Here is a 20,069-nt window from a genome sequence, read left to right as displayed (position 1 = left end):
TACCCTTTATCCAGCTTCCCCAAATGTTAACATCTTACCTTTGAATATTTTCAAAGAAAGAACAGTTTATTAAATTAAAATATTTTTATTACTGTAATCTGTATTTCTAATGAGATTTGATATTATACATACTTATGTGGATATGCAAATTTTCAGCTTAGTAAATCTTCTGTTCATGTTCTTATCCCATTTAGGTATGAGAATACTATTGTCTTATTTATTTGTATGTACGACCTCTTTTATGGCAGAGATATTAAGCTTTGTCATATGGTAGCAAGCAGGAATTAAACTGGTATTAGCTCCAAAAAGCAATCTTACTTTATGTATAAGAGGCCTTAAAAAAGTACATGCCATTTTTCTCAGTAATTTCACTTTACAAATCTTTTCTAAAGATGTTCTAAAAGAACATCAGAAACTCAGATGAAGATCTATGTAAATAGGTGTTTATAATTTCTGAAAAATAAACACCTGTATTACCAGTAAAGAACCACAAGAAATCCTATTTGTGAAGATAGCTTAATGATAGGGGAAAGACTTGTGATAGGAAGTTAAATGAAAATAATACATATAAAACTCTAACTTACTGTAGAAAATCAATAAATAAAATGTGTGAACGGCAAAAAGGCTAAAATGAAATATACCAAAGTGTAAAGTAACTTTTGATGGTTTAGCTTAAGTGTAGGTTTTATTTTCTTCTGCATGAAAATGTCGATAGGTGTTTAGTTTTTATAAGTAAAATTTCTAATTTTAGAATCCAGTGGAAAAAATTTGTGCGTGTATATGTGAATGTGAGTAGTAAGGAAAATTCAACCAATCATCCCTTGAAAAACATCCTATGTAAGTATAAACTCTAATCACGTTTATAAAGGCAAATGATGTTAGGTTTATGTGCACCCGAGCCATGGCAGTCTCCTAATTAGATCCCAATGTTCTAATCTTTAAAAGGAAATGAATCATTTAACTAAAAACTTAAATACTCATCAACAATGTATTGGTTTCTAAGTGTCCTAATGTTCCAGTCATTAAAAATGCAGTAGATTTACAAATCTTAGTTTTCAGGTGTTCTTTGTTGGTCCATTTCTTATTTGTCATCGACATTTAGAAAATCAATATAAAGTAGTTGAGTAAATAAACTCTCGAGATAGAAAACATTTGGAAAAATAAGTAAACGAACTCCAGATACATATCTGACATATCAATTCAAACTCCTCTGAGGTAGAAAAAGATAGTTTCCACATCAATGCCAATATTGATAAACTAAGATTTTATATTAAAAGAAGCAGAGAAGGTTAAAAGGCCCTGAAATAAAATGCTGCACTGTCAATCACATAAAGACAAGTCATAGAAACTTCAGCTTTTAGGGATTGTGTGGATGGTACAGGGTACAATGCCACACAAAGTTTGAAATGTATCCAAAACAAAATCTGAGTTTCTAACTAATGAGAAAAAACCAGCTAACGCCTAGGGATCAAAAATCCAAGGCAGAGACTGTTACAAAACTCCAATCTGAATTTTACAGGAATGTGGTTGACATGCAAATCAGATTTTACAGTAAAAGGCTGTGTCATCTTTCCTTTCTATGGATCTACTCTCCCTTTGCACCCACAACTGTCTCACTACTTATTAGACTGTTCATTGAGGAAACTGTGGGCAATATAAAACCTGAAATAAAAGGAGAAATCAAAGAAAAACTATTGGTTTATTACTTTAAAATGAAGACTAATTACTAAGCCCATTTAGCAACTACTAACTCTCCCACTTTGTGGAGGAATACATGGATAGGACCTTTAGTCTCATTTTTGTGAGACCAAACTATGAAAGAGCTTCACAACCTGGTAGTTGGATGTTCTGATAGACCAGAGGGGAAGTTAACTCGGCTCCCCACCACCCGTCTCACCAATAAATAGCCCTTCCTCATGTCCAATTACTAGGTCACTTTATTTTATTTTTTAGCATTCATGGCTTAATTAAAAAAATAAGAAATCTAAAAACAGCATTGATCCTACATAAAAACTAAATACTGCTAAACTGTGAGTACACAGAGGGCATGGCCTGCCTTCATTTATTGATTTACTCATTTCATCATTCAGCAAATACTTATTGAGCTTCTACTATGTGTCAGGTGCTTATCTATAGTGGCTGGGAATCTAGTCAGAGTGACTCTGTCCCTGGTCTTCTTGGAAACTCATACCTAGTAGAGAATATGAAACAAATTATAAATAATTAATTATATTTTGTTAAATGCTCTGAAAGAAAAGTTTAAGATGTTGAAAGAGGTAATGGGAGTCAGAGAAAAGTCTTTTCTGATAAAGAGCCATTTAAGCTGAGTCATATAAGATAAACAGAACGTGCAGATGAAGTAGATGGAGTGATCATTCAGGTGGAGGGAACACAGCATTTGAAGACTCAGAAGGCAGAAGGACTCTAGCGCATTCTAGGAACTGAAAGAAAGACAATTCTACCAAAGGATTCTTAGTATGGGAGAGAGAACAGTGAGAGAATACGATGATGTAATTAGCACAACATCTAGCTCAAAGGGGATGCTCAGTAAATGGTCATGGTCATGGATGAAAGCCCCTTAAAACAGCTGACCTAGATTACAAGCAGCTGCCAAGTCCTCCATTTTTCATCTTTGGTTGTTCTTTGCTCAGCTATATCCTAAGAAGTACGCCATGCACATATTCTTTGGATACCCTATCTTCCTCTCCAGATGGCAAATAACAAATCATGCTAGTAATGAGACACTAAGGGACCAGGGACTACCTGCATTGTTCTTACAAACAAGCTGCGTCTTCTGTAACAGGCTGTGTATGGAAACACGCAGACTGCTTGATTAATGTTGGACAATGACATAGTCAAATTTTATAGTACTTTTGCTAACAAATCTGAAAGAACATAATGTTGGCTGGAGGGGTCAGCTCAAAATGGCAAAATGGTGCATGAAGGAGAAGGCTATAAGAAAACTGACAGATCTTCTCATGCAGCACTGAAACACAACCGGATGGTGGGATTTTTTGCTATCTTTGCTCCCAGTATGAGTCAGAATGTTTGAGTGACTCTGTAACCCTGTTCGGCTTTCTTTGGCCACAATGCCATCATAAAATGAATCATTCTGTAGGCGCTGAATACCTTTATTGAGGACCTTAGCTAGCTTTAAAAATTAGTCATCAATTTTAATACATATATAAAGCACTTTATGCATTAAAAATCATCACCCCCATTTTATTGGCAAGGGAATGCCTTATAAAATAGTGACGTTTATTTAATTTTTTAATGTTTATTTACGGGGGGGGGGGAGGAGCAGAGAGAGAGGGAGAAAGAATCCAAAGCAAGATCCAGGCTGTCAGTGCAGACCCTGATGCAGGGCTTGATCCCACCAACTGTAGGCTCATGACCTGAGCTGAAATCAAGAGTCAGATGCTTAACCGACTGAGCCACCCAGGTGCCCCTAAAGTAGTTAAGTTTATAGATGCATCAGTTCCTGAGTTCTCCTAATTCATATAATTTAAATAAAGAATTTTTTAATAGTTCAGTGGTCTGAGACTCAACCATATTCATCTTATTTATCTGGAACAGCCTGTAGCACCTAGTACAGTGATTAAATACATAATCTCACCTCTCTGAAACACCAGTGAGAGCCAAGTAAAAACCACAAAAGTCTAACTGCCAAAATATATGTGTCTTAAGTTTGTTTGGGCTGCTATATAACAGAACACCATAGACCGGGTGACTTAGAAACAGCAAAAATTTATTTCTCACAATTCTGGAGGCTTGGAAGTCCAAGATCAAGGTACTAACAGACTTGGTGTCTGATTTGGGCCCTGTTCCTATTCCTGGTTCAGAGATTGTTGTCTTCCTACTCATACCTGACATGGCGGTAGAGGTGAGGGAGCTCTCTGGGTCTCTTTTATAAGGGCACTAATCCTATTCATGAGGGCTCTACTCTCATGACCTAAATACTCCCAAAGGCCCCCATCTCCAGACACCATCACATTGGGGATTAGGTGTCAACGTATGAATTTTAGGGGGACACAAACATTTAGTCTTTAACAATACTGCTACAAAGTCTTTAATTTTTGTTTGTTCATTTACTCATTTGCCATGTAAGTGTCAGATTTTTCTCTGGGCCTGACATAGGTTTGAATCTCTGCCTTTATGGAGCTCACTGTATAATGCAGAAAGAGATTAAGAAACAGTATAATATAGTGGTTAAAAGCACAGCTCTGAATCAAGGCATCCTTGGTTCACATTCTAGTTCTATCACTTATTAGCTGTCTGGTTTTGGCATGCTAATTTACCTTGCTGTGCCCTGGTCTCCTTATCTGTAAAACATGGATTTAAAAAATAACGCTAAACTTATAGGGTTATTGTGATGATTAAAAAAATTAATGTATATGAGGGCCTAAAAACAGTGTCTGGTACGTATATAAGTGGTCATTCTTAATAACAAAGAGTTATGTCAATTATTTCATTATAATGGACACAAAACCACCATGTCTTAGCATGTGTTTTTAATAATAAAAGGTCTTGATATTCACAGGGGTAAATAAGCCTTAACTACACCAGACACTTGGCTATCTTAAATGAATCATGCCCTTAGGTTTTTAAAAAATATTTTATTGATGGGAAATACACATTAATATAAAATTAAGCATTTTAAAGTGAACAGTTTATTGGCACACATTACATTTACAACGTTGTGCAACCTCCACCTTTATATAGTTCCCAAAACACATTTCCATCATTCTAAAGTAAAATTGCTTACCCATTAGCCGGTTTCTCTCCCTCTCCATTCCCTCCAACTCTCATCCCTGGCAACCACAAATCTGCATTCTATATGGATTTATCTATTCTGGACGTTTCATAGAAGCAGAATCATATAGCATGTGACTTTTTGTCTGCGTGTATAATACATAGCCATGTTTTGTTTATCCATTCATCTGCTGATGAACATTTGGGCTGTTTCCACATTTTGGTTATCGTGAATGACAGTGCAGTGAATATGCATGTACATGTATCTGTTTTCCATTCTTTTGGGTATATACCTAGGAGTGGCACTGCAGGGAATTCTGTGTTTAACATTTTTAGGAACTGCCAAACTGTCTTCCACAGTAGGTGAACTATTTTGTGTTCCCATTAACAATGTGTAAGGATTCCAATTTCTCCATATCCTTGCCAACAGCTGTTTTCCATTAAATAAAAATTATAGCCATCCTAGTGAGTGTGAAGTGGTATCTCATTGTGGTTTTGTTTTACATTTCCCTAATGACTAAAGATGTTAAGCAGTTTTTCATGTTTGTCAACTATTTACATATCTTCCTTGGAGAAATACCTACAGTAGCTAAGTCCTTTGACCATTTGTTAATTGATTGTGTGTCTCTACTATTGCAAGAGTCCTGTCAGATACATGATTTGCTATTTTCTCCCATTTTTAGGTTGTTTTTTCAATTCCTTAATAATGTCCTTTGATTCTCAAACATTTTAAAGTTTTAATGTCCAATTTATCTTTTCTAAAAATTTTGTTGTTGTGCGCTTTGGGGTCAGTCATATCTAGGAATCCATTGTCAAATCTAAGGTCATAAAGACTAAGCTCTATTTTTTTCTAAGAGTTTTATTTAGCTCTTAAATTTAGGTCACTGATCCATTTGAGTTAATTTTTATACATGGTGTGAGGTGCGGGGGCAGGGGGGTGGTCTATCCTCATTCTTTTGCATGTGGTTATCTAATTGTCCCAGAACCATTCGTTGAAAAGTCTCTTCTCCCCTAATTGAATGTTGTTGGCACTCATCAAAAAAACAGATGTATGGGTTCATTTCTGGACTCAATTCTATCCCATTGGGCTCTATGTCCATTCTAACCGTACCAAACTGTTTTGATTACTGCAACACTTGAGATAAGTTTTGAAATTGGGAAGTGTGAATCCTTCAAATTTGTTGTTCTTTTTCAACATTGTTTTTGGCTATTTGGGTCCCCTTGCAATTCCATATGAATCTGAGGATTGACTTGTTCATCTGCAAAGAGGTCATTGAAATCTTGAGAGATTGCATTTAACCTCTAGATCTCTTTGGGTAATACTAGCATCTTAACAATATTGTCTTCCAATCCATAAATATAATATTTAGGTTTATTTAGGTATTCTCTAATTTTCCATTTATTTAGGTATTCTCTAACTTCCTTTAGGAATGTTTTATAGTTTTCAGTGAACAAGTCTTTCCTCTCCTTAGTTAAATTTATTCCTAAGGTATTTAATTATTTGGGATGAATCTATTTAATGAAATTGTTTTCCTTAGAGTTTTTGAGATATGAAGTCCTATTAGAAATAATATATAAAATACTTACACAATTGCTATTTTGAAAAATATTTGTTTATTTACTTTGTGTGGGGGGGGCATGTGCACACATGAGTGGGGGAGGGGCAGAGAGAGAGGGAGAGAGAGAATCCTAAGCATGCTCCACGTTGTGAGTGCAGACCCTGATGTGGGGCTTGATCTCATGAACTGTCAGATCATGACTTGAGTTGAAATCAAGAGTTGGAAGGTTAATCAATTGAGCCACCCAGGCACCCTTAACCGTTCTTTTTTTTGAGAGAGAGAGACAGAGAGAGAGAGAGAGAGAAAGCATATGAGCAGGGGAGAGGGACAGAGGGAGAGAATCTCAAGCAGGCTCCACACCTGGCATAGAGGCCGATGCGGGGCTTGATCCCACAGCTCTGGGATCATGACCTGAGCTGAAATCAAGAGTTGGGGGCTCAACTCACTGAGTCACCCAGGTGTCCCAACAATTGATATTTTAATCAGAATAGTTCTGTATCTTGATATATTGATATTCATAACTTATTTTTGTGGGATCTACTGTTGGCTAGGCACCCCTGCTATGCTGAGATCTTACTCCTTTTCTTGCCCTGGGGTGGTTTACTAGGCAAGGGCAATACTGAGTTCAGCTCCACTGCAGGAAGGAGTGGGCATGCAGCCTTAAACTTATGAGATCTGAATAGGATGTGTACTCACCTGACCTGGAGATAGAGAGGCAGAGAAACTCTCAACAGTGTTAGTTATTAAAAACACTAAACCATTTCAGTTGCTGAGGAAGGTAAACGTGTATACTGTTGAGGAAGGAACAGTGAGAGGCTTGGCCTAGAGTTCCATCTTCCTGACCTCAGCACAAGATGCCTCATTTCCATGGGCCTTATTTTCCTCCTCTGTATAATTAGACATTGGATTAGATGATCTCCAAGGCCTTTCCCTGCTCAAATGAGTCCATTATGGCAAGATGTCAGTATTTCTAGATTTTGTCTGGCCTTTGAAGGGATAATTTTCTTCACATTGCTTGACATTCAATAAAGGTTTATTGAATAGAGACAGCGACTGAATGAACAACCGAACAAACAATTAGCCAATCTCTACTTCATTAATTCATCAAACATGTATGACAGATTACCAGCACCAGGCCATGTACTAAAGATAAATATGGAGACTTAACCTACGCCCTCAAGGGGCTCTCAGTCTGAAATCATACTTTAAATTATTCTCTTTTTGCATTCTCAACACAGAACACATGACCAAGTGCTGACATTTTACTTTATTTTTTAAGTTTATTTATTTATTTTGAGAGCGAGGATGTGCAAGTGGGGAAGGGGCAGAGAGAGAAGGGAGAGAGAATCACAAGCAGGCTTCACACTGTCAGTGCAGAGCCCCATGCAGGGGTTGATCTCACAAACGGTGAGATCATCACTTGGGCCAATATCAAGAGTCAGAGGTTAAACCAACTGAGTCACCCAGACACTCCACTGTAGTGATATTTTAGAAAGAGCACTGAACTGGGTGTCAGAAGACCTGTAAAACCATCAATGGCAGAGTCTAAGTCCATGCCTAGTGGATAATCACTTGCTCTTTCCTCTCTTCTCTTTTCTCTCCTCTTGTTTTTCTCTTATCTATATGTACATATATTCTGTTTTTTTAAATGCAGAATGATATAAGCTAATCAATAATTCAGTCATGCAAATGCCTAAAATTGCCAATCCATGTCCTCTCGGGGACTGTAAAGTCATAAATTCATTTGAATCAGCATGCTTTACTACTCGTCCAGCATAAGCTATTCCTCTGGGGAAGTAAAAAACTGTTTAATTTCTTGTTTCAGGGTTCAAGTAATTCACTTTCTAATATATCACACTGTGTAAACAGAGAACAGCAATGGAATCAGGCAACATTTCCTAGCTTGGGTGAGTTTAAGAGGTTTTAGAGTGAAATGTAGCAGTTTAAATAAGCCAAGGACAACAGGGTACTGAGCTTAAGTAAGCAACTAATACAATATCTTTAAATCAAATCTCAGAATGGAATGTAAGAAACAGGAAAAAGAATTTCCTAAGATAAAAGTCTCAATACTATGACTAACAGATTTGTCTTTGCAGGAAAAAAATCAACCCTCTCACTGCCTTCAGTATGAAAGACATAGGGACATCCATAACTTAACCAAATACAGACACCCTTAACATAGCCAGTCACCAAATCCTGACATTCTTATTCCATGACATGCCTTGCCCTTTTTGGTAAAGTTTTTTTTTTTTTTTTAAAGAGGCTCCATGCCCAGTGTGGAGCCCAATGTGGGGCTTGAACTCGTGACCCCGAGATCACAACCTGAGATGAGATCAAGATGCTCAATTGACTGAGCCACCCAGGCACCGCCCCCCCTCCACTTTTTAAAATTTCCCCTCCCTTCCATCCTCCCAAGAAGGCCAGTACACTGTAGTAATTAGGAGTCTACACTCGAGTCCTAATGACAGGCTTCAAAACCTGCCTTTACTATTTAACAGTTGTGTGACACTGGGCACATTATCTGACTTCTCTGTGCCTAAGTTTCCCTATCTATAAAATGGGGATAATAGTAACAGGTGCTTCACAGAGTTGTTATGAGTATTAAGTTAAGCTCATATATAAAGTGTTTAGAACACCTACTGCTCCGATTAGCACCATCATCGTCACGTCACTGCTATCACTACTGCTGCCAACCTCCATGACCAGGGACACTCATTTTGCCCCATACTGTTATTCTTTCTCTTCTTTTATCAAATGTCTTCCTAAGAACTCTTGTAATGTTTACATTTCTAGTGTCTAAAATTACACAGTGAACTTCGAGGACTAGAAACTGGCTCTACCTCTTTTGTCACACAAAACATGCAGCCTAGTAATAGAATATTATATTAAATCATACCTCCTACCCTGCCGTGTACCATACTGAAGTCCCTGTTCCTTGAACGCATCAGAATTATTCATGATACCTTGCCTTTATGCATATACACTCTTTCCTCTTTTGGAAATGCTTTCACCATCCATTTTCATTAATTGGGAAATTATTATTTTTCCCTTAGGATATATTTAGAAATTTATTTCTCTAGGTGAGTACAGACCAAACACTGCTCTATGGATAGAGACTGACTGATGATGTCATTTTCATTGGTCTGTGGTGAAAATGTCAGCTTTTATTCTGAAATTAACACCATCCTAATGTGTGTGTGTGTGTGTATGTGTGTGTGTATGTTTAAATGTCTTTTCAACTAATGAAATGATCAGAATAGTTGTAGTATTCCTTGTTTGTTTAATGTTCTGATTTGGCAATTTCAAAAGTTGGCAACCTTATGTTAGTTAAGTTCTTCTTAACTTGGTAGGTCTGTGAAACCAAAGTGCCTCTCCAGGTGGCTCTTTCAGATATGAGGTAAGTGCTGTAGACTCTCCTTCCACTGCATTTTAAGCTCAATAGTTAAGTTCTCCTAGGTATACAATCTACATGTGCATGTAAATTTCCCTGAGTGATCCCAAGCTCCTCGAAGCAGAGACTGTACCATCCCAGTGCCTGATTATACATAGGAGGCAGATAAATGTTCAGCATCTATACAGTGAATTATAGTTTTTATTTTGTCACATATAGTTTTATATTTTATTGGATCTTCACAACCACCTCATAGTAACTGATGAGGAAACAATGCTCAGAGATGTTCAGAACTCACAAGAAGCACAAAGTTGGTACATGGCCACGACAATGGACTGTGGGACCATTAATCTGTATCTTTAGCCTCTACAATACCAATTTAACTTCTTCAAGATGTATTTGGTTTATACACTTTATGCTTTCAGTGGGAATGGAACAGTATTTTACTTAACCAAGGAACAATCATTATCCTCACTTTACTGATGCAGAACCAGAAGCATTGTGACAGGGTGAGCACTTGTACAAGGTTAAGTCCTGGCAGCTACGTGAGGAATACGGGTTTATGTTCCACAGCACCCCAAACCACAGCACGCTTCCCCAAGTCTCTTTGGAACATTTGACGCAATCTGAGATGCCACATTCCCAAGGCTTTTTACCAGCCCTTCTGAAAAACTAAGAGAAATCACACCAATGTTTGTTCTTGGGATTTTTTACAGATAACCCATTCATTTTAAAAGTCAATTATAAAACAAAATACATGTATATTGTCCAAAAATACAAATGATACTGCAAAATTATGAGAAAAAGACCTCATTCCCTAACTTCTGCTCTTCCGCCTCACTCCCTCTCCCCCGCCCCCAAGCCTTGCAATGCAGAGGCAACTATTTTCAAGTCTTTCAGCAACAGCCTCTAGATCTTCTGGTACTTATTTCTTTGTTTATAAATAGCAGCCTCTTATTGACATTTCTGCACTTATGCTTTAGAGAATATCTCTCTGACTTCCCATTTTGGAAAAAAAGAAGATTCAGCACTGTTAAACCACCATACCACCTGCTTTCCCTCCCCACATCTTTCAAATATTATGTTTCATAATTTTTGGATAACATTTAGTATGTTACATTATTAAGATTATGGATAAAAGTTGTGCCAACATGCAACTATTATTAAGGCAAAAATCTAAAAGGTTGACAACACCAAATGCAGGCAAGGCAAACGTTACTCTCATTCATTGCTGGTGGGAATATAAAATGGCATAGCCACTTTGGACGACAGTTTGACAATTTTAAAAACTAACCTTATTCTTACCCTATGATCTGGCAGTTATACTCCTTGGTATTTACCCAAATGAGTTGAAAATTTATGTTCATACAAAAACTTGCACAAGAATATAGCAGCTCCATTAATAATTGCCAAATTTTGGAAGCAACCAAGATGTCCTTCAGTAGGTTAATGGAAAAATAAATGGGTAATCCAGACAAGAAAATATTATTCAGCATTAAAAAGATATGAACTATCAAGCCATGAAAAGACATGGAGGAACTTTAAAAAAAATGTTTATTTTTAAGAAAGAGAGAATGAACGAGCAGGATGAGGGGAGGGCCAGAGAGAGAGGCAGACAGGGGATCTGAAGCAGGCTCCGTGATGACAGCAGAGAGCTTGATATGGGCTTGAATCCACAAACTGCAAGATTATGACCTGAGCCAAAGTCAGATGCTCAAATGATTAAGCCACCCAGGCACCCCTGGAGGAGCTTTTAAAATGCATATTACTAAGTGAAAGAAATCAGTCCAAAACGGCCACGTGCTACATGATTCCAACTATGTAACATTCTGGCAAAGGCAAAACTATGAAGACAATACAAAGACCAATGGTGGCCAGGAATTAATAGGGAGGGAGGGATGAATGGGTGGAACCCAGAAGACAAGGGCAGTGAAACTATTCTGTATGATACTATATTGTTAGATACATGTTATTCATCTGTCAAAACCCACTGAGTGAGTATACAATACTAAGAGGGAATTCTAATGTAAATTATGGAGACTTTGGGTGATAATAATGTGTCTATGTAAGTTCATTAATTTTGGCAAATGTACCACTCTGGTATGGGTGGTTATAGTCGGGGAGACTGTGCATATGTGGGGGTAAGGAAGATATAGAAATTCTCTGTAGTTTCCATTCAATTTTGTTGTGAACCTAAAACTGCCCTAAAAAATAAAATCTATTTTTTTAAATGTTTTATTTATTTCTAGGAGAGAGAGAGAGAGACAGCGTGAGCAGGGGAGGGTCAGAGAGAGAGGGAGTCACAGACTCTGAAACAGGCTCCAGGCTCTGAGCTGGCAGTCAGCACAGAACCCGACGCGGGGCCCGAGCCCACGAACTGCGAGATCATGACCTAAGCGAAAGTCGGACGCTTAACCGACTAAGCCACCCAGGCGCCCCTAAAATCTATTTTTTTTTAAAAAAAGCTGTACACTTTTGAGCCATGTAATATGCTACGATTACATTTCTTTTCTTGTACAACTTTGTGTTTCCCTTGGAGTTGATCACTGCTTTATTTTGTCATAGATTTTTCTATACACCCCACATTAATTCTTCCCAAACTCCCTATTAGCACTACAAATTCACAACCAACTTTACTTTTCATGTTCAAACACATCATATTCTATCAGATATATACTTGTCCTAAAGACTTTCCTTTTGAAAGCCTCAATTTTTGTGCTAAAATCTAGGCTGTTTTCTAAGATGTGCTGAACAAGTGTCATCCTTTGAATTCCTTTAACCATAATTCTGAAAATTCTCTTTGCTTTTCTCTGAAATCCTCTGTTTCTTGGATCCCACATACTCCTTTTTCTCAATCTTCTCCTTAAATTTTGTGGAGAATATCTTCCAGATCTTTTCTTATAAAGGACTTAAATAAATATAAATTTCTGAGACCCTGCATGTCTGTAAACACCTTTATTCTGAAATCATTTAATTGCTAGACTGGATGGGTGTAAAAGTCTAAGTTGAAAGTAATTTTTCCTTATATACTGAAGGTATAGTTTCCAGGTCTTCTACCATCTAATATTGTTGTATGAGGTCAGACATCATTATTCTTATTCTTTCTTTTTCTATATTTATTCATACTCCTTTGTATGCAACTTGAATTTTAAAAAAAATTTCTGGAAGCTTAAATACTTTTTTCTCTTTTTCTCTCCTGAAATTACACAATGGTGAGTGTTTTCTTCTTGCTTTTTTTCTTTTTCTGTTTTTGATGAGCTATGTCAATCTGAAAACAGCTGGCCTTTAATTTTGGGAAATCTTTCTATATATCATCCTTCCTGTTTCCTCTAGTCTCTCATTTAGAATCCTATCATTCTGCTGATGGGCCTCTTGGACTAACTTCTAATATTCTTAACATTTTTGTCTTATTTTAAGTCTTTTGGACTTATTTAAAAATTTTTTTTATTCTAAATCTCTGAAGAAAGTCAATACAATACAGTCTCAAAATAGCTGGATAGTTTCTAAGTCAGAATGTCTAGTATACACTCAAAACTTACTAGACATATCAGGATACAAGAACAAGAGAAAAACACACACATAAAAAACCAGGTCCACAGGAGAGACAGATATTGGAACTGTGAGCCATGCCTTTTAAAATAAATTTGCTTAATATATTTGAGAAATTCAATAGTGAGATAGAGAATTTCAGCTGAGAAATGGAAACTATAAAAAAGAATCTAATGTTAATTATAGAATAAAAAAAATAACTGAAATTAAGAATGCCAAAGTATGTGTTCATTCAGCTCCTTGACAAATATCTAAAGAAATGCCTATCTAGAAGCTCCAAGAGAAATGTAGAATGATCCTAGCAGCACTATTCAAAATGCCTAATAAGGACAAATAAACTGTGGTACATTCACACAATGTCATACGATGTACAGTAATTAAATTACCAAAATAAATGGATCTCACAAACTCTTTTGTTAAAGATTATATATATGGCAAGAATATATACTATATGATTCTACTTAAATAAACTTTAAAAATAGGTAAAATTAATTTAAATTGTTAGAAGTCAGGAGAGAGTGACTTCTCAGAAGAAGACAGAGGGTCATGATTGGGAGGGGATTATGAGCAGGGATTCTAAGACGTTTGTTATTTCTTGATCTGGGTGATGGTTTTATAAATGTGTTCACTTTGTAGTAATTCATAAAACTGCACACTTATGACTTGTAAATTATATAAAATGCTTATAAGATAATAAACTTCAGTAAAATGTATTAAAATATAACAAGAACAAATTATTCATATTTTATAGATGCAGTATGTTTTCTTAACTCTGAGAAAAACATGTATCTGTTTCCTACTTTATTTATTTCCTTCTTCCTGTTAGTTCTGGTGTCTATCTAACATGTATCCAATGTACCTGAGTTGATAAGTTCTCTGGATCAGTTTCTCCAAAGAATAAATATCCTATTGTCTGGTTATTTGGAGTTAGAAAGGGAATTTGGGATCAGTTAGCAGCCCATATGGAATTTTAGCCAATTTCCTTGTTTTTAGACACACTTTTATTTCTGCCTTTGGCAGTGGGCTGCCAATTCTTGAGCCCCTCTGAGCTTCTACATTATGAATCTCATTGGCAATTCTCTCTGTAAACCCAATAGTTTCAGCTTCCTCTGCTCTTCTAAGTCAGTTGTCGCTCCTCAGTCTTACAAAATTTATGAACACCCTTTGTCTGTTGTTTGCTACTTTTCGATACTCTTCATCTTGGTTGGTTTATTACCATTTTTAGTCCCATAATTTTAGTGGGGTTTGAGGAAGGATCAGAGATAAAAACATGTATTTAATATGCCAAATTTTGATTTACTCTTTTCATTACATTTATTTAAAAATATCAGGTTATGATTTACCTCCTATGATCTGATGTAGACTGCACATATATTTCTATAAATTTTGAGGTTTCTTATTAGCTAGGTGCTATTTTTTTTTAAAAATGAAGTCTTTTGCTTTCTTGTATAGACTTTAAATGACATATAAGATGAGTGGCTGCACTTCCTGCCTTGTAATCTCTTTGGGAGCTGTTAATGCACTACTGTGTTTTGTTATCAAATGAAATTTATAGGCACAGTGTCCTGTTCCACAGAGTGAACCACACAAGGATTTCTCAGCCACTCATCCAGACAGAGCACAAGTCTAAAGTCTACTTTATACAAACTTCTAAGAAATCACCTTTGCCATCTTATGTGCTGCTCTGTTTCCTGGGCTCCTAGAAAAATTGATTTTGTTAAAAATAATCCCACACAAAAATCAAGAGAAAGCATCAGTATTCTCTCAATACTTTCAGTTGTTTAAGGCTATCTTAGGAGAGTTTGTGCCATCTTATAAATTCTAGATAGTTCAGTTATCTGCAGAATATATTTATTAATCATATAATGAATAATCAATGTGTATATTTCCAATCTTTCTACAAATAATATGAGGAATAACTCAATCATTTTCCTATTTTAACATGATTATTGGAAAATTAACATATAAATGTAATTTCTCCCAAATGAGCTAATGAAATATACACAGAATAAAGAGATAGTATAATTGGACAATGGCAGAGCTTTTTTATGTTGACATCTTTTGAATACCCTTTTACTATATCAATGAGTCCTATCTCCTTAGTTGGAAATCAGACATTTGCTTTTGCTAGCCTCCCTTGCAGCATGTGACCTAGGCTCTACAAGTCTGACATAGCCATCTGCCTTTGTTTAGTAAAGAGAAACATGAAGAAGTCTACTTATGGTGAGGGTGGCGAGGAAGAAGACCTCAGTTCTCTAGAGCTGCAATGACAGAAATTTTGGAACTAGGGCCCAGCATTATGTTGTGACTTACAGAGTCCTCATCCAGTTGCAGTAGCTATTGGGGATCTTCCTTGGAGGAGTCCTGTAGTGGGAGCTGCATTTGTTTTTGGCTGTGGCATCTAAGCCTGACTTTCTGGATATCACTGAGATTCTATGAACTGGCTAATTTCCTTAAATAAATTCTTTTTTTCTGTTTCAACTACCTAGAAAGGATCCCATTGCTTGCAACTAAGAACCTTGATTGACTTTCATGGTAACCGCTATCATAAACAAAAAAGAAAAATAATCACAAAAATGAAAAAGGTATCTTTGTGACATTCAGCTATAGTTAAAATAAACACGATTCAGAGTAAAGAATGACATATGCTACAACATGGATGAACCATGAGGTCTTATCACTAAGTGAAATAAGCCAACTATAGAGAGACAAATACTATATGATTTTATGTATATAAGGCAACTACAATAATTAAATTCATAGAATCAGAGTGGAATGGTGGTTACCAGCAGTTGAGGAGGGGGGAAATGGGGAATTACTGATCGATGGGTTATGGTCAATATGAATAAACTCTAGAGATCTGATATACAGCACTGTACCTGCAGTCAACAATAACATGTTATATACCTAAAAATTTGTGAAGGAACATGTTAAGTGTTTATTCCACAATAAAATAAGATACTCATACTAACCAAAGGTATGTCTAATTTTTAAAAACACGCTGGAGACTTTAAAAACCTTGGTAGCAATTTGAACATACCATCTTTATCAGCAGTGTCTTGAGGCTTGCATTTTAAAGTGAAGATCTTCCGTAGCTTACAGTTAGCTGAGACAATAATTCCATCCAATGACTGGAAAACTGCTCCCTTGAATATTTCACTGGTAAATGCTACCAAGTCTATGCAAAGATTGCACCACTAAAATAAAGAAAAGAGGGGTAAGTACTTTCAATAATCACATAGGTGAATAAGCCATCTATATGTGGGTAGTCCAGAGAGTTGAGACAATTATCTGGATCAACTTGCCCCAAAACAATTTTCCCCCTTAAGCAAATTTCTATTTTGGCTTCAATTTCTTAAAAATTGCTTTGATTGTTCCAAAGAAGTCATCACAATCTAAACTATAAGTTGGTCATCTTACTGTAGAGTTCTCATTATGAGGCAAGATTTTGACAACTTTGGGAAATAACTCTGGATCCGTAGGCAGTATGCTGGTCTGGTAGGGAGCTAATTGCAGGTGCGTTAGACCACTTAAATCTTGAAAATCAGGGATAAGTAGCCAATTGTTCCTTCAAGGGGACTAATTTGATCATAATTAGCCACTTAACATTTGTTAAAAAAAATCATGGATGAAATTGGAAGCCGGGTTTAAATTGTGGCCGGTGCTGTCTACTTATAACCAATTAACCTATTGTACAGAAATAGATTCTTCTAAAGAATTTGTAATTATGCCTGGTATTTGCCAGTTTTTAAAGTACTCTTTGCAGGGACTAATTTCTACCCATTAAACAATTAGAGTCCTCAATACTTCATCAAATGAATTCTCTAAATGATCTGAGTTAAAGAAAAGGAGAAAATAATCATTTAGTGAGAAATTAAGACATTGAAGATTGCAGCACAACAACAGAAAAAAGAATTTTTGAAATTAAAAGCAAGGTAGTATTTAAAGTTGTCTGTACTTTTAAAATATCAGTTTACATAAGGTTCATCTTATTAATCTGTCAAAATTGAAAGTTATATTTATTTATAAAGGAAATAATAATGTTATTTTTAAAGGCATATTCTATTTAGGAATGTTGATTTTAGTATGAAGAAAAACCTGAGTTTTTTTTTCCACAGTAGAAAAGTAAGACAGATTGCAGTAAGTTATTGATTAAATACAGGAAGATTATGTATAGGTATCTCAACAGTACAATTATATTCCCAGGCCATGGGGATGCTCTGGTCTTTTGGGTGAAAAGAAGTCTGGTGGAATAAGAGGTGGGAAGGAGGGCTGACTGTGATGTGGTAATGAGACTGACCTGACCTGCAGGGTAGTGAGCTCTGGGGAGATGTGGAGGAAACATGGGATGGGCCAAAATGTCAAGTTCCGGAGGAGCAGAAAGATCAGAAAGAAGGAGAACATTGGACTCCAAAGGGTAAGACGTCACTGCAGTTCTTGAAGAAGAATGTGATAAGAGTGGAGTACTGGGAATTCTAGAGTATCCCTGATTCAGGAATATATGGGAGTGGGAGGAAGGCTGAGGTAGAGCAGAGACTGAGGCACAGAAAGACTAGTCAGTCAGTCACTTAAGCATGAAATGGGGAGTGTCTTGTGGAGGGCTAGTATAGGGGCCAGGTGGTAAGGGACAAGTCCAGTAGGCATGCCACGGGGTAGATGCGACATCAGAGTTCAGTAAAATCCAGGTTATAGGGGATGGAGTCTATTGGGGTTTACAGCTATCCAATAATTATTAACATTATTATATGAGCATCACTATTGTTGTTATGTGATTCCTATTCTTAAGACTTAAGATTATGTCCCAATTGCAATCATTCAGGTGGTTTCTCCCAACAGTACTGTATTCATCCATTCTTCCTCACAGGTGCTAAGCACTTCTCAGGTGTTAGACACTGGGCACGACTCTGACATAAAGGAATGAATAAGAGAGTCCTTCCAGTCTGGGAAGGGAGGCAGCCATGAGGCATCTGGTATGAACTGTTATCGCAGAGGGGGCTCAATGTGAGAGGATGGGGAGGTTCAGGAAAGCCTTCTTTAAAAAAATTTTTTTAATGTTTATTTTTGAGAGGAGAGGGAGAGAGAGAGAGACAGAGAGACAGAGAGAGAGAGAGACAGAGAGAGAGAGAGAGGGCATGAATGAGGAACGGGCAGAGATAGAGGGAGACGCAGAATCCAGACCAGGCTCCAGGATCTGAGCTGTCAGCAGAGCCTGACATGGGGCTTAAACTCACAGACTGCAAAATCATGACCTGAGCCAAAATCTGACACTTGACTGACTGAGCCACATGGGTGCCCCATGAAGGGCTTCTTAAAATTTGTTTTAAATGCCATGATGTTACATGTAAATATAAGCCCAAACATGCCAAATTTTACACAAAATGTAGTTATTGTCACTTCTCCACTCTTCTAATCATACTGTCAGCTCTTAACTGTTTCTTCTCTCTGTACCTTTAAATAATACCTTTTGATTTATCAATTTTAGGCATTATCTACTGTTTTCTTGTTATGGTAGATAAGTCCTGTAGTTCACTAACACACCCTACTTCCTCCACTTTATCCTCCCTAGGTAACTGTCTCCCCCCCTTTTTCCCCTTTTTCCTCAAAATCCATATTCTGTGTTTTCCTTATTGTGACTATGTAACTATTATACACAACTAAGCCAAATGATGCTCTATGATTACCTTTCTTCATGCAACCTCTCGATATTTCTAGAGTTAATGATTGCTTTATTGTGTTTGAATCCAAGTTTTCCTATATCTAGGAAAGGAAAGGCTTGGAGGTGACATCTGAGTTTGGTTTTGAACAAGGAATCAGTTTCCTGGTGGGGGTGGCATGGGAACATGGTCATTTCTTCTCAGGGCCTTGCCCTTTATTCCCTACTTACATGAACCCTCCAACTGGCTGCACCTGTATACCTTGTCAGACTCCATCAGCTTGGCTTGGGAATTGGTGTCCACTGTGTTCAAAAACTCTGAGGCCCAAGAAACCAGGCCCTTACCCACAACACACTTTTCTTATCCATCGTAGTCAAGCTGCTTTTATTTCTTCTGCCTGGACTCGTGCATGATGGAAAGTACTCAACAAATAATAATCTGCATGTATAATGTGCATGACGTATGAAGACATGCACATAAATACATGCCAACACACATACTTTCGATCTTTCATTTTATTTTTCTAAGGCTTTATTTTAATTCCAGTTAGTTAACATACAGTGTTACATTAGTTTCAGGTGTACAATCTGGTGATTCAACACTTCCATACATCACCCGGTGCTCATCACAAGTGCCCTCTTTAATCCCCATCGCCTATTTTACCCATCTGGTAACCATCAGTTTGTTCTCTGTTGTTAAGAGTCTGTTTCCTGGTTTGCTCTCTCTCCTTTTTTCCCTTCTGCTTGTTTTCTTAAATTTGTTTCTTAAATTTCACATATGCGTGAAATCATATGGTATTTGTCTTTATCTGACTGACTTAATTAATTTCGTTCAGTATTATACTCTTTAGCCCCATCCAATTTGTTGTAAATGTTAAGATTTCATTATTTTTTTATGGCTGAGTAATATNTCTTAAATTTCACATATGCGTGAAATCATATGGTATTTGTCTTTATCTGACTGACTTAATTAATTTCGTTCAGTATTATACTCTTTAGCCCCATCCAATTTGTTGTAAATGTTAAGATTTCATTATTTTTTTATGGCTGAGTAATATTCCACACACACATATACACACACACACACACACACACGAATATATATATTCAATTATATAATATATAGAAAAGAACAGAGGCAATCGCCTCTTAATAGCTTCTTTGG

At 36.7% G+C, this 20,069-nt stretch overlaps 1 protein-coding gene across 15 annotated transcripts in view; it reads right to left on the bottom strand.

Annotated features, from left to right (window-relative positions):
• Positions 1–20,069, bottom strand: part of CFAP20DC (CFAP20 domain containing) — a 237,212-nt gene that overhangs the window by 109,354 nt on the left and 107,789 nt on the right. For all 15 annotated transcript variants that reach the window (XR_013338258.1, XM_077776734.1, XM_077776735.1 and 12 more), the window contains one exon: positions 16,292–16,448. Coding sequence is in view for 14 of the 15 variants with exons in the window: in XM_077776734.1 (XP_077632860.1) it covers positions 16,292–16,448 (157 nt within the window). In the remaining variant the exon portion in view is untranslated. The remainder of the gene's footprint in view (positions 1–16,291; positions 16,449–20,069) is intronic.

Source organism: Crocuta crocuta, unplaced genomic scaffold (assembly GCF_008692635.1).
Source record: "Crocuta crocuta isolate KB4526 unplaced genomic scaffold, BGI_CrCroc_1.0 scaffold87, whole genome shotgun sequence".
NCBI lineage: Eukaryota > Metazoa > Chordata > Mammalia > Carnivora > Hyaenidae > Crocuta > Crocuta crocuta.
Note: the sequence above shows the minus strand (reverse complement) of the source record. Positions and strands in the feature narration are given on the sequence as shown.